General features: G+C 42.7%; 1 protein-coding gene across 7 annotated transcripts in view; it reads left to right on the plus strand.

Annotated features, from left to right (window-relative positions):
• The window catches only part of LOC126428302 (lysine-specific demethylase 4C-like), a 383,324-nt gene that overhangs the window by 48,058 nt on the left and 322,223 nt on the right, over positions 1–13,043 (plus strand). For 6 of the 7 annotated variants that reach the window (XM_050090225.1, XM_050090224.1, XM_050090228.1 and 3 more), the window contains exons 9-10: positions 3,057–3,325; positions 11,372–11,558. In XM_050090225.1, the coding sequence (XP_049946182.1) occupies positions 3,057–3,325; positions 11,372–11,558 (456 nt within the window). The remainder of the gene's footprint in view (positions 1–3,056; positions 3,326–11,371; positions 11,559–13,043) is intronic. The other variant, XM_050090226.1, reaches the window with a different exon arrangement.

Here is a 13,043-nt window from a genome sequence, read left to right on the forward strand (position 1 = left end):
GGGATACGCCTTGTAACTGGTGCTTTCCGGACCAGCCCTGTGAACAGCTTACTTGTGGAGGCAGGTGTCCCTCCACTGCAGTTGCGGCGCCAACGTTTACTGGCCGCTTATGCTGCCCGTGTTTTTAGCTTGCCCGGGCATCCAAATTATCGTTTTCTGTTCCCGCAATCGGTCGTCCATCTGCCAGAACGTTGGCCCCAGCCAGGTTGTACGATTGGGGCCCGCGTCAAAGAGCTTCTCTCCGGGCTTGGAGTTTTCCCTGTTCCACCTCCTTTCCGGCCCCCTTTGCGAACACCCCCATGGTGTGTTCCTCGCTCTTGCCTTCGGCTCGAATTGGCACAGGGCCCAAAGGACAGTCCCTCCAGAGGCCTTCCGCTGCCACTTTTATTCCATCCTAGCCACGTATCAGGGCTCTGTTGTTGTATACACTGACGGTTCTATGGTTGCTGGTCGGGTCGGTTATGCTCTAACTCTAGGGGACCATTACGAACAAAGATTCCTGCCGGCTGGCTGCAGCGTTTTCAATGCTGAGCTGATCGCCATCTTTTGTGCCCTAGAGTATATCCGCTCCTGCTGAGGTGAGTCCTTCGTTATCTGTAGCGACTCCCTGAGCAGTTTACGAGCTATCGACCAGTGTTTCCCTCGCTCTCGTCTGGTGATGGCTGTCCAGGAGTCCCTCCGTGCCCTTGCCCGTTGCGACCGCTCTGTGGTCTTTGTGTGGACCCCAGGCCACACTGGGATACGCGGCAATGAACATGTGGACCGCCTGGCCAGACAGGCCACCAGTGAACCAACTCTGGACATTGGCCACCCAGAGACTGATTTGCGAGCTGTCTTACGCCGCGCAGTTCTCTCGCTTTGGGACACTGAATGGAGCAATCTGCCCACGCCAAACAAACTCCGTCCTGTCAAGGTGACCACGGGTGTGTGATGGTCATCCATGCGAGCCAATCGCAGAAATTCAGTTGTCCTTTGTCGGCTCCGCATTGGCCACACCCGGCCGACACACAGGACCCTCCTCTGTCGTTGCGGGGCGGCTTTGACAGTGGCCCACATTTTGTTGGCCTGTCCCCTTTTAGCTGTGGTCAGGCAGACATTTGCGCTGCCTGATACGCTCCCTGCCCTTTTAGCTGATGACTCTGTCATGGCAGGGCTAGTTTTGCGTTTTATTCGGGCAGGGGTTTTTATCATTTAATTTGAGTGTTTGTTTTTTTTTTGTGTTGATTCTGGCCTTTGGCCTACGATTTTAAACTGAGTTTTTAATGTGTCTCTCGGTGGTTGGCTTTTTTTTTTTAAAAATGGTCGGCCAACCACCGTCACACTATGTGATTTTAATTCGTTTTGTCTGGTCTTTGTCTAAGTTTCTCCCGTTCTGTGTCATCTGTCATCTATTCTGTTGAACGTTTTTTATTCTCTGTGGGTGTTTTTAGTATTTGGAAAAGGGACCAATGACCGTAGCAGTCTGGTCCGTTTAATCCCCCAACCAACCAAAAGACACAAATTTTCTTAGGTTTGGTGTATGATTTGCTTCATATTTACAGTGAAGACAGCAGGAGTTGAGATGTGTAATGTGGAATAATATTTTTAGGTGGACAAAAAACTATTTACTTTGTTATAGTTAAATCATTTTAATGGTCAAAAAATGTTTTATTTTTCTTCATGATTGCTATTTCAGTTGATGTGTGTTCATAGACGCTGAAGCAGCTTTACAAAACCCATGTTACACCAGTTCGCTTTTGGAAGTGTTCAGCCTCATCTTTTATCTTGTCGAAGCAGAACTGCTGCCCAGACGAATGTTCCTTCAACTTAGGGAACAGGTGACAGCCTTCGGAGCCACATCTAGGTAGTGGATGGGTGCTGACATTCCAGCCCAAGTTCTGCAGGAGGCAGACAGCCTGATTGCCCATGTGTGGATAGGCATTGTCATGGTGATTGCTTACACTCTTGCTAAACATTCCTCTTCTGCAGTTCTGAATTACCCTTATGAGTTTTTTTGGTGTTGCACCATATTTATCAGTGCTTATTGTTGTCCCAGCAGGCAGACCAACAGTACCCCTCCCTTTACTTGCATACTGTGTTTGTTTGAATTTTTACAACTTGGCCAAAGAGCAATGCTGCCACTCGCAGGACTTGTTTTGACACAGGTGTAAAGTGGAATGCCCAGGTTTAATCACTCGTGACAATTGAGCCCAAGAAGTTGTCCTTTTCATCTGCATAACATTGAAGAAATATATGGGAAGAATCAACTCATTGTTGTTCATGGTTTTGTCAGCATTTGCGGTACCCATTATGTGCACATCATCCAATACTGTAGCTTTTCCATTAAAATCCAGTGGATGTTGCTTTCCGAAACATCAGGAACCATGTTACATAAATCATCCAGAGATATCCTGCAGTCTTTACACACAATTTTCTCAATATTTAAGACTGTCTAGTTGGAAATTGACGGCCTACTGCTCCTTCCCTTGTTGTGACTTACGGTATGACACCACTTGCAAACGCTTTTGACATCCGAGCACGACTGTCCATACGCATCAGTCAACTAGCGATTAATAGCTCTGTGAACTTCGCACTTGACTGTAGTGTTAAACAGGAAGTCAATTTTGACTGGCTGCCTGGTCAAGACAGACCGTACAAGCAAAGTGTATGTATGCCTGCTTGGGAGTGCAAAACCACAAGTTACAGCAGTGCGACCAACAGCCACACTAACAATATCTCTTCAGAGATGTTACTTGTGGTATTGCCCTTGTAAAAAGGAAGAAGAAATTTTTTTGCAAATGTTACTTCATTTTTAAGTGGTGGTTACCAAGAAATGTGAAACAGTAAGTCATTCTTCTCCATTTGAAAGTTTACTTCTTGTGTTGGAGTATTGTTTTAAGATTTCTAGGGTTTGAAACATGAGTATGAAGGATTTAGATTTCAATTTGCCATGTGGAAGTGTAATCAAAAGAGCCTCTCATGTCAGTTAACTCTGTGAGACTGTGCGAAATGCACGTGCACGATTGCCTTGTAAATACTGTTGGTCGAGGACAGAGGCCAGAAATTTGCTCTCACAGTATTTTGTGCCACAGCAATGCCGACATGCCGCAGAACGTGCTCATGAACATTCCGAGGGCGAAGACCCACCACCGCAAGAAGGTGTCTCCCGGCAGCGTTACAGAGTTGCCTTCCGACCTAGAAGACTTGGACGGTCTCGAATATCCACACGACTTACCTTCAGAGGTAATCAGGATAGCGGAGGAGATACGCAATGAAGAAATCGACTTAATGGATGAGAAGACATTTGAGGTCATGCAGGATGTGTGGCTGAAAGCTGGAGAGATGGGTGAGTACTCAGGTCATACTGTTTTTTCTTCTTCATGTTTCGTGTAATATGAATTTTTGATTTGTGATAAAACTTGAGAGTGTAGTCTATCACCCGTTGACTTATATTTCCTTTTCTCAAAGTCTTTCATGATTAGGTTATGCATGCTTACAGGATGCTTCAGAAAGAATAGCAGAATATTTTAGGATGTGGTAGTATAGACTAAAACATTCCATGTAACAAGTTATAGTCTACCCAATTTACCTACACAGATGCTGTCAGTAGCCTGCAACTCTATCAATAACTGGTTGAAATTTTGGTAGTGAAAGTGTGCTATTGTCAGTAATGCATTCCAAACTAAAACTTGGAAATTCAAGTACTTTACCACTTTGATGTTAACTGCACAATTGTTTATGGCCAGTTTGTGTGTCTTGTACTTCATTTTGGTACAGATAAATGGGTAGCACATACTAAACTTGGTTGGTCTTGTGCAGTAACTGCAGTCGGAGTACAGTAACTGATAGTTTGCTATTAAGTGTGGAAAATAAGCAATTAGCATGTCACAAATTGAATCTCTCTACAGCAGCAGCATAGTTTAGACAGGATATTACTGTTCTTCAACTCACATAGAATTATTAACATTTCTTGAGAAGTGTGCAGTAGGACATTATTCTCATTAAACAACACAAATCATTTTTAGAAAGTTTGCGTTAACCCGTGGATGAATAACAAGGGTCTTCTGGACCTGGCAACCTTCCATTTTATCAATAAACTAATAAATCTTTATTTTAGTTTACAGCATGTGTAATCCTTAAAAATGTGGCAATCCTTAAAAGTGTGGCTGACATATGTCAGTCAAAACCTGTGGTACTAGTAAAATTAATGATTTTTCTTTATTAAATTCCTCCTTTATTAAATTCCTAATCATATTTGTTCAGTGCATGGGAGGTGTCGTTTAGACCCATTAGCAAACAGTTCATATTTCATTTGTGCTATTAGGAAATGGATAGATTGCTACTCATTGCAAAGAAAACCCTTTGAGTTGCAGACAGGTACCATGAAAAGACTGTTATGCATTATAGGTTTCAGCCAAATCCTTTATAGGTTTCAGCCAAAGCCTTCTTCGGGGAAAGAAACACACACACACACACACACACACACACACACACACACACACACACACACACACACACACACCTTACATGCAAACAACTGCTACCACCAGAAGGCTCTAACTGGAATGCAACTGTCATGTGAATAGAAATCTGGAGTGGGGCATGAAAGGGGGAGGGATAGCAGGATAAGGAGAGCAAGGATGGGGAGAAGAGCTATCTTGTGGGGCACGTAGGGACTAACAACTGCTACTGCTAAGTGCAGTGCTGGGAGGTAGGATAGGAGGGAGGGAGGGGGGGGCAAAAAGGTAGCAAAAAGGAGAGGAGCAGGGAAGCAAAATGGACTGGCAGATACTGTGGCAGAGGGGGGCATACAAAGAGGACGGGGGAATGTGAAAAAGGAGGAGATAATAGGACAGTGGGTGGAAACTGTTTGGTGCAGAGTGTAGGGACAGTATGTTACCATAGGTTGAGTCCCAGATCATTTTGGGAGCGTGTTGCATGGATAACTCCCATCTGCACAATTCAGAAAAGCTGGTAGTGGAGGGGAGTTACCATATGGCCCGGGTTGTGAAGCAGCCATTGAAATCAATCATGTTGTGTTCAGGTGCATGTTGTGCTACAGGGAAGTCTCCTTTGCCCTTTGTCACAGTTTAGTGGCAGCTGTTAATTGTTGTGGACAGCTGGTTTATAGTCATACCTATATAAAAAAAGCTGTGTGATGGTTGCAACAGAGTTGGTATACAGCCCGACTGCTTTCACAGGTGGCCCGTCCTGTGATATGTTAAACTAGCAGTCCGCAGCTCGGGGTCTCGTGGTAGCGTTCTCGCTTCCCGAGCATGGGGTCCCGGGTTCGATTCCCGGCGGGGTCAGGGATTTTCTCTGCCTCGTGATGACTGGGTGTTGTGTGTTGTCCTTAGGTTAGTTAGGTTAAGTAGTTCTAAGTTCTAGGGGACTGATGACCATAGCTGTTAAGTCCCATAGTGCTCAGAGCCATTTGAACATTTGTTAGACTAGCCTGTGACAGGACTGGACTAGAAAGTGCTGGGTGGGTGGATTGGGCATGTCTTGCACCTGGAACTTTCACAGGGATATGATCCCTGTGGCAAGGAGTTGGGATTGGGAGTGGCATAGGAATGGACTAGGGTGTTGTGGAGGTTGGGTGGACAGTGTGTGGACAGTGTGACACCACTTTGGGAGGGGTGGGAAGTATCTTGGGGAGGTTGTCCCTCATTTCAGGGCATGATGATAGGTAAAAGTCCTGGCAAAGGATGTGGCTCAGTTGTTCCAGCCTGGGTGGTATTAGGTGATGAAAGGGACACACCTTTGTGGCTGGTTCTTGATGCTGGGTGCATTGGAGGTGTGGAAGAAATGGCACGGGAGATCTGTTTGCGGACTCGGTCTGGCGGATAGTGCTTGTCTGTGAAGGCCTCGGTGAGACCCTCAGCATGCTGAGAAAGAGTGTTTTTGTCACTGCAGATATGCTGCCCCTGGGTGGCCAGGCCGTTTGGGAGGGATTTTTTGGCGTGAAAGGCATGACCAGCTGTCAAAATGCAGGTACTGTTTGTGGATGGCGGGTTTAATGTGAAGTGTGGTTGGAGCCATCAGAGAGAGGAGGCGGCCAACATCTAGGAAGGCGGTGTGCTGGGTTGAGGAGGACCACATTAAGTGGATGGGAGAGAAGGTGTTGAGGTTGTGAAGGAACAGAGATATGGTGTCTTGGCCCTGAGCCCAGATTATGAAGACATCAGCAGTGAACCTGAACCAGATTAAGGATTTGGTGTTTTGGGAGGCTAGGAAGCTCTCCTCTAGATGGCCCATAAAAGTGTTGGCATAGGAGGGTGCCATGCTGGTGCCCATGGTTGTGCCACGGATTTGCCTATATACTTTCTCTTCAAAGGAGAAGTCATTGTGGGTTAGGATAAAGGTAGTAAGGTGGATGAGATAGTGGATGTGCGGGGTGTGATATGGGTGAGAATGGAAGTGAATTCAGGGTGGAGTTTCTGGAAAGGACCTAAAGCTTTAAGCAGGAATTGGAGGTTATGTTGGACTACTGGGATGGGACCACTCTGGCAGAGTTGTAGATGGAAGAGTCGGACAACTGGCAGATACCTTCTGCCGGGTAGTCGCTGAGACAGTGGTAGAGTCTTTGCCCGCAGGGAGGATGATCAGGTCAGGATCTGATATTATTAAATTTTGCTTGAGACATTTAAGTCTTAGCTTCCATCATTATTTTAGGTCAGGAACTGTTTTGTGACTGGATATTGCTGCCCTTTCCTCTGAAGAATAGTTGGTGTTCAAATGTTGGTATTCATAGGAGGGGACCTGGGGAAGGGTAATGAGGCCAAGTTGGAGGTAAAGAATTCCCAGAAGATGACCTGCAGGTGGTTAGGTGTAGTAGGACAGGATCACGGTTGGATGGTGGTACGAAGTGGAGAGGCAGGGTTCAATGTTGGAATTACTTTGGCTTTGGTTGGAGAAATTGGTGGCAAATGTTTCATTGCGGGGGTAGGGAAAAGGAGAGTAGGTCTTTGTCAGGTTCAGTGTGGTTAAATATTTGTGCAGGGCTAAAACTGAGGCTTTTGGATAGGCCAAACTTATGTGGGGCTGATGATTTTGGTGATAAGATTAACTAACAGTGTTCTGGGATTGTTTAAGCTCTGGATTTGGAATGTTGGTAGGGAATTTTGGGGGATGTGGCAAGTTGAGAAGGTAAACTAAAGCAAAGTCTGGGTGCTTTGAGGGGTGGAGAACACTGGGTAGGATAATGGTGCCCCAAGGTGGCAGTAGGCGTGCTGTTCCCACACAAAAGGTCATCTTCTGAAACACACACACACACACACACACACACACACACACACACACACACACACACACACACACACACACACGAGAGAGAGAGAGAGAGAGAGAGAGAGAGAGAGAGAGAGAGAGAGAGAGAGAGTGAGTGAGTGAGTGAGTGTTTGTAGAGCCACACTCTTTCTAGAGGTGGCTACAGACAGTGGCCTTGTGTATGCAAGTTGGGCTTTAGAGTGTGTGTTTGTGTGTCCGTGTCTGTGTGTCCTATTTTAGAAGAAGCAGTGTATAACAGTCTTTTTGTTGTGCCTATCTGCGACTCAGTGTCTATCCTACGTGGTGAGCAGCTATCTATACATTTCATAATATTGTAATTAATGAACCCATAGATACTAGAGTACTAACATTCAATATGAAAACTTCTCTTTATAACCAATGAAAATTGAACAGATGTTACGTGGAATGTTTTATTCGAAGTGTCTCTACTACCACTTCCGAAAATAAGAGGGACGTTGCAAAAGGCATTCTAACTATTTTTTTGTCTTGAAAATTGTTATGAATAAAAAAATTCTGAAATATACAAATGGAAGGTTAATTCATACGTAAACATTACGTTTAAGGACATGGATGAACACTGACAGTGCCATAAAGATATAGCACAGTAAAAAAGACAAAACAAATTTTGTAATTTGAAATGTGTTTTGCTCACAGTTGCAACAGTACACAGTAGTACAGGGCAGGAACACGGACTTGTGACATCGTAGGATCCCTCGAAATAGTCTCCCAAGAAATCCGTCACACATTGCCACCAGTGTGGCCTCTCCAGGAGCGAATCATCGGATCTGTTGTGTCACTGCTGTGGCAATGTCTTCACGTGTTCGAAAGCATTTTCCGTGCAACGACTCTTCCAGATTTGGTGTGACGTCATAATCGCAACGTGAGAAGTCTGGGGAATACAGTGGATGCTCCAGTACTTCTCATCCCCATCGTGCGAACAGATTCCGCACACACATTGCCGTATAGGCTCTCGCCTTTTTCTGAAGGATTAATGAATCGTGTAGACGTTCGGGTCATTCCTCCCAAATAGCCTGTCATTGGTGGTGTTACAGGAAAGTGGAGCAGTAGTGCAGTGCATGAAAAGTTTGTCCTTGTGGGATAAAATGGCACAAACTCATTCCTCCAATGTCACAGGCTACGGTGACCGTTAACTCGACAGGAGAGGGATTGTGGCAAAATTTATGCCTCTGTGGTGAGCCTGAATGATGCCATTTCACGGACTGGCGTTTCAGTTCCGACTTGTAGGCCCTGGCCCAAAATTCATCTACGGCGACGGTTCTCCGAAGTGCATTGTCTCCCCCCTCCTCGTAATGCGCTAAATGCACGCGACAAGTTTTGTAATGTCGACTTTTCCTATTCGCTTGGTGCGTGAGGCACTCACTTCCCAGCAACTTTATGCTCGTGTAATGAGTTGCTTAAAATCTTGTAGAATATCGTCGTCTCAATCCCAGTATGGTGCTGTAATTCCCGCAGCTTCCATCTTCTCTCATCCTCCAAGCATTGGGCGATCCATGTATCCGTGCTGACAGGCCGCTTGGATTGGTGCATTTTGGCTGTTACAGCTCTACCACACCTGAATGCACTTACCCACTAAGCAACCATTCACCATGGTCGAGCAGCATTTCCTTTACTTTCGTAAGTTCCTCGAGGCATTGGCACACATTACTTCCACGCCGAACGGCATTCTTACGTAAGAGTAATGTTCCAATCGGGTAACATCCGTCCTGAATGGGTGCTCGACTCATATTGTAGTCTCTCTTCTCTCTTGGTTTTGCGGGAAATGGCTACCGTCTATTGTCGTGCCACTGGATTCTGTGGGGAGACCCCCGATGTCACGGAATGGGTGTAGATTGTAATTTACTATTGTGTACTGTTCCAAATGACAGTAAAAAAAGTTTGCAATGACAAACTTCTCTTTGTCTTTTTTCTCTTGCTCTATATCTGTGGCTGTATGTGCATTCATCTATCTCCCTAGAGGTAATGTTTACACATGAACTAACCTACCATTTGCATATTTTAGAATTTTTTAATTCATTACCATTGCTGAGACAAAAATGTTATCTAGAAGCCTACAGAGTAAAATGGTACAGTAATTGACACTTGTCTCAGATACAGGGCAAGTAAGGATGGGGTCATCATCTGGACATCCAGATGTAAGTTTTCTGCTGTTTCTCTAAATATTCCAGACAAATGTCATTATTGTTCCTTTAGCAAGGGTACAGTCACTAACCTTCCCTGCCCTTCTGTATTTGATTTAGTGGTCCATATTGAAAGGCCTGACAATTGGCAGTGCAGTACAACCCTGCTTTTGCTTCCCCTAGTTAATATTTTTCTGCTATTTATGAAATCTTCTATCAGTACCTTTGCGTGCGCAGAAAATCTGAAGGCAATTTTCGCCCGCTTTTGTGTTAATGCAATTATATATTTCCCATCGTTTACACTTACTGTAACAATGTTAATGGAGAGGAAAATGCTTTGATTTCAAAAGTGGTGGTTATATTGGGAACTAATAGCACAACTTAAACAGACGCAAGTGAAACGAGTAGCAACAGTGTTAAATTACGATCATAATTGTCACACATCTTGATTGCTTTATCTGGAACATGCCACAATTTTTGAGCTGTCCATTAGGATAGCTTCTCACAGGGCAATTAAAATTTAACTAAATGTTGCTGATAATGTTGTACAGAATTATATTTCAGTGTGCTGCTGTGTATCTATATACATTTAACTTTATAATGGTGTTTATAGGACACATTTCTCTGATTGGATTCACAGTCATATTTAATGTGTCAGCTCCACCTGTTGCCAAATGCTATCCTGCGTTTTGCATATTTTTCTTAAAAAATCATTTTTAGCATATGTGTAGAAAATTTCAAGGTTTGGTGTTGGATGCAAGCAGTTTTCCACCCTTTAAAAAATTTTTGTGAATCTGGAAAAATGGAAAGTCCTCTAAAAAGCATAAAAGAGGGGTTTCATTTTATCTTAAACATTAACTACAAACTTTTTTTGGTGCCTCAATCCACAGTAATACTGAAGTTTGTGAAATAGTCATGTTCTAGCATCAGGCTTTTATCTCCTTCGCAAGAGTGCCAGTTGCATTTTATGTGTGGTATTATCGTATGCTCGGGTCAACTATCTCACTGCTTTAATAAGTCTTTTTATTTTAATAAGTTCTACATTAAAAATTGAGAAAATGAATAACAGCAAATTGAAGTATAAGTCTTCAGAAAGTACCACAGTTTCACTGGAAGTTTCTCCATCCACTTTTTTTCCGTGGAGATACAAGCTGTGAATTTTCTAAACTATGTATTTATCTTTAAATTGGTTTGCAGATTATTGCCGGTCGATAACCTCGTAAAACAAAACTGTTGACAAAGAAATATTTTGTACCGAGCGACAACAGAAGAATCCCTAGACTCTAGATTCTCACAGATTGGTTTTTGAGAAGTATGAAGGTGCAGTAAATCGTCAACTTACTTCATTGTTCACACCCATGTCTTAAGTAACTTTTTGCAGTGGTGATTGGACAGATGGGGAGTTTTGTATTTTTTTATTGTATTTTCTGCACCTTGCCTTCCACAGCTCACTCATCATCTTACCATTGTATTAATGCAGATTTTAAATAATAGAAGGAGTAATGGTAACACACCATCCTATAGACAGGAGTCGAGTGGTTGATTGGCACACAAATTTGGGTTAAAATATTGACAAGCTTTCAGACAAGTTTGTTCTTCAGTTAGTTCTGATGGAGAACTTTGTCTGAAAAGCTTAGTAATGCTGTAAATGTTTTTTCTCTCCCAGTTGGCTGTTGGATGTCTTGGCTGCATGTTGGGTTGTTGTCTTTGCTCTTTCCACCCAAGATGTTCCACTGTCATGCATCAACATGGATTTTGTTGGCTTAAAATGTCTAACTTAAACTAAGTCATACGTGTTTACATTATTACATTATTATCTGCCTCGTTGGGTTACATATAATCAGATAAAAGAATTGTATGCAACAGGAGTAATGCAACAGGAGTAATGCAAACCTGCCCTACCGTTTTTCAGCTTCCACTACTGTGAAAATAATTCCAGTCATTAAAACAAACTGACTTTTCAGATATAACAGAGACACTCTTATATGAGGAAGAGCTCCGCAAGAAACGCAAACGGAGGCGAAACAGTGAACACTGCAGCCCGACAAAGAGGCTGAGCAATTTGGAGGAAGACGAAAGCTGCGAAGACAGTCAGCACGAACTTCAGTCGCAACAAGAAGGTGCGAGGACGAAGAAATGCAAACATAAGAGGTAGGTATCCTTTTGGTATTTAATTTTGTATTTTCCTGGCAGTCAGAAGGTACCTAGTGGAACACTTTTCTTGTTAAAGTTCTGTCAGATGTTGTCCCCATTACATTTGTGAATAGATTCTGGTAAAGAAAAAATGAAAATGGCTTTATTTAATCTATTATAAAATATTCCTAAACCTTCTATGGATTGCAGACACAGGAAATTTGCAAGTAATTTTAACTGGTTTTTTGTGCGACCTGTTATGTAGAAACTTGCATATGCTAATCTGTATTACTAAATTCTTATTTTCAGTGCTTCATATTCTTATTTACCACATTCAAAAGTTTAAAATGCTGTCATAACCAACTCATTAAGAGGTATAATTTTACATTTGTTTTACACAATAAGCCACATATTAAAGCTGCAAACTGGGCACGTCTTTGGCAGCATAGCTCATAATGCGCAAATTACCCAGAGTATATTCATCCAGTATGTGGGAATGAGCACCCTTAGTGACTTTGAACAAACCTAACACATAATTTCAGACCTTTATAAAACTTTTTCTCACTGACAATCCCCACAAAATGATTGAAGGAAAAAAAGTTTATTTCTTACTGCATTTTCATTGTTCACACATTAAAACTTCTGTTTCAGGCTTGACATTAACTTATTACTTCTTTGTTAAGAATTTTATTCTCTGCTAATTTTGTGGATACGCTCCACGTAAACCACTGACTACAACTGCAAAATTGTATCATTGTATGACACACAAGTCTGGAGGTGTGGCATTATAAACTAGCTTTTGCTTAAAACAGAGCACAAATTACCCAGACTACACTCGTCCAGTATTTGATAATGATAGCACTTGCAAACACGCTTTAAACATGATTTCAATTTTTTTCTCTCTTACACACGTAATGTCAAATACATAGCTCATTAACTCAATTGTTAAGTAGTACGTGGAAGCCCAGGTGTTTTTATTTTTTATGTTTAATTAAAGAGTTGGTGATTTGCTGGTCACCACTAACCCAGTTCACTTGTGTACCTCAAACAGAAAAAGAAATAGACAAACCAGAGACAAGAGATGAAATTGGTACACTGATGTTGCAAAAAAAAAAAAAAAAAAAAAAAAATTATTCATACAGAAGACTGAACAGTGTAAGTGATAATTAAGTGTGTCAAAGGAAAATTCAAGTGAGAGAATGGTAATAAATCATGAGATGGAATTGCTGGCCTGAACTTAACCTGCAAGAGATGAAATGTGCTGTACTGGTGCTAGACGTGTATAGAAGTAAAAGTGACACATTATGTAGCTTTTGGGCCTAATAGTTCCTTTTTTGGGGAGGAGAGAGGGTTGGTTGGGGAAGATTAAGAGGAGGAATGGCAGGTCTCTCAGTCCCTTGTATGAGAGGGACTCGCCTGTAGTAAGGATGAGCACTTACAAATTTCTGTGAAACAGGAATATGGAGAGAGAGAGAGAGAGAGAGAGAGAGAGAGAGAGAGAGA

The sequence above is a fragment of the Schistocerca serialis genome, chromosome 12, assembly GCF_023864345.2.
Source record: "Schistocerca serialis cubense isolate TAMUIC-IGC-003099 chromosome 12, iqSchSeri2.2, whole genome shotgun sequence".
NCBI lineage: Eukaryota > Metazoa > Arthropoda > Insecta > Orthoptera > Acrididae > Schistocerca > Schistocerca serialis.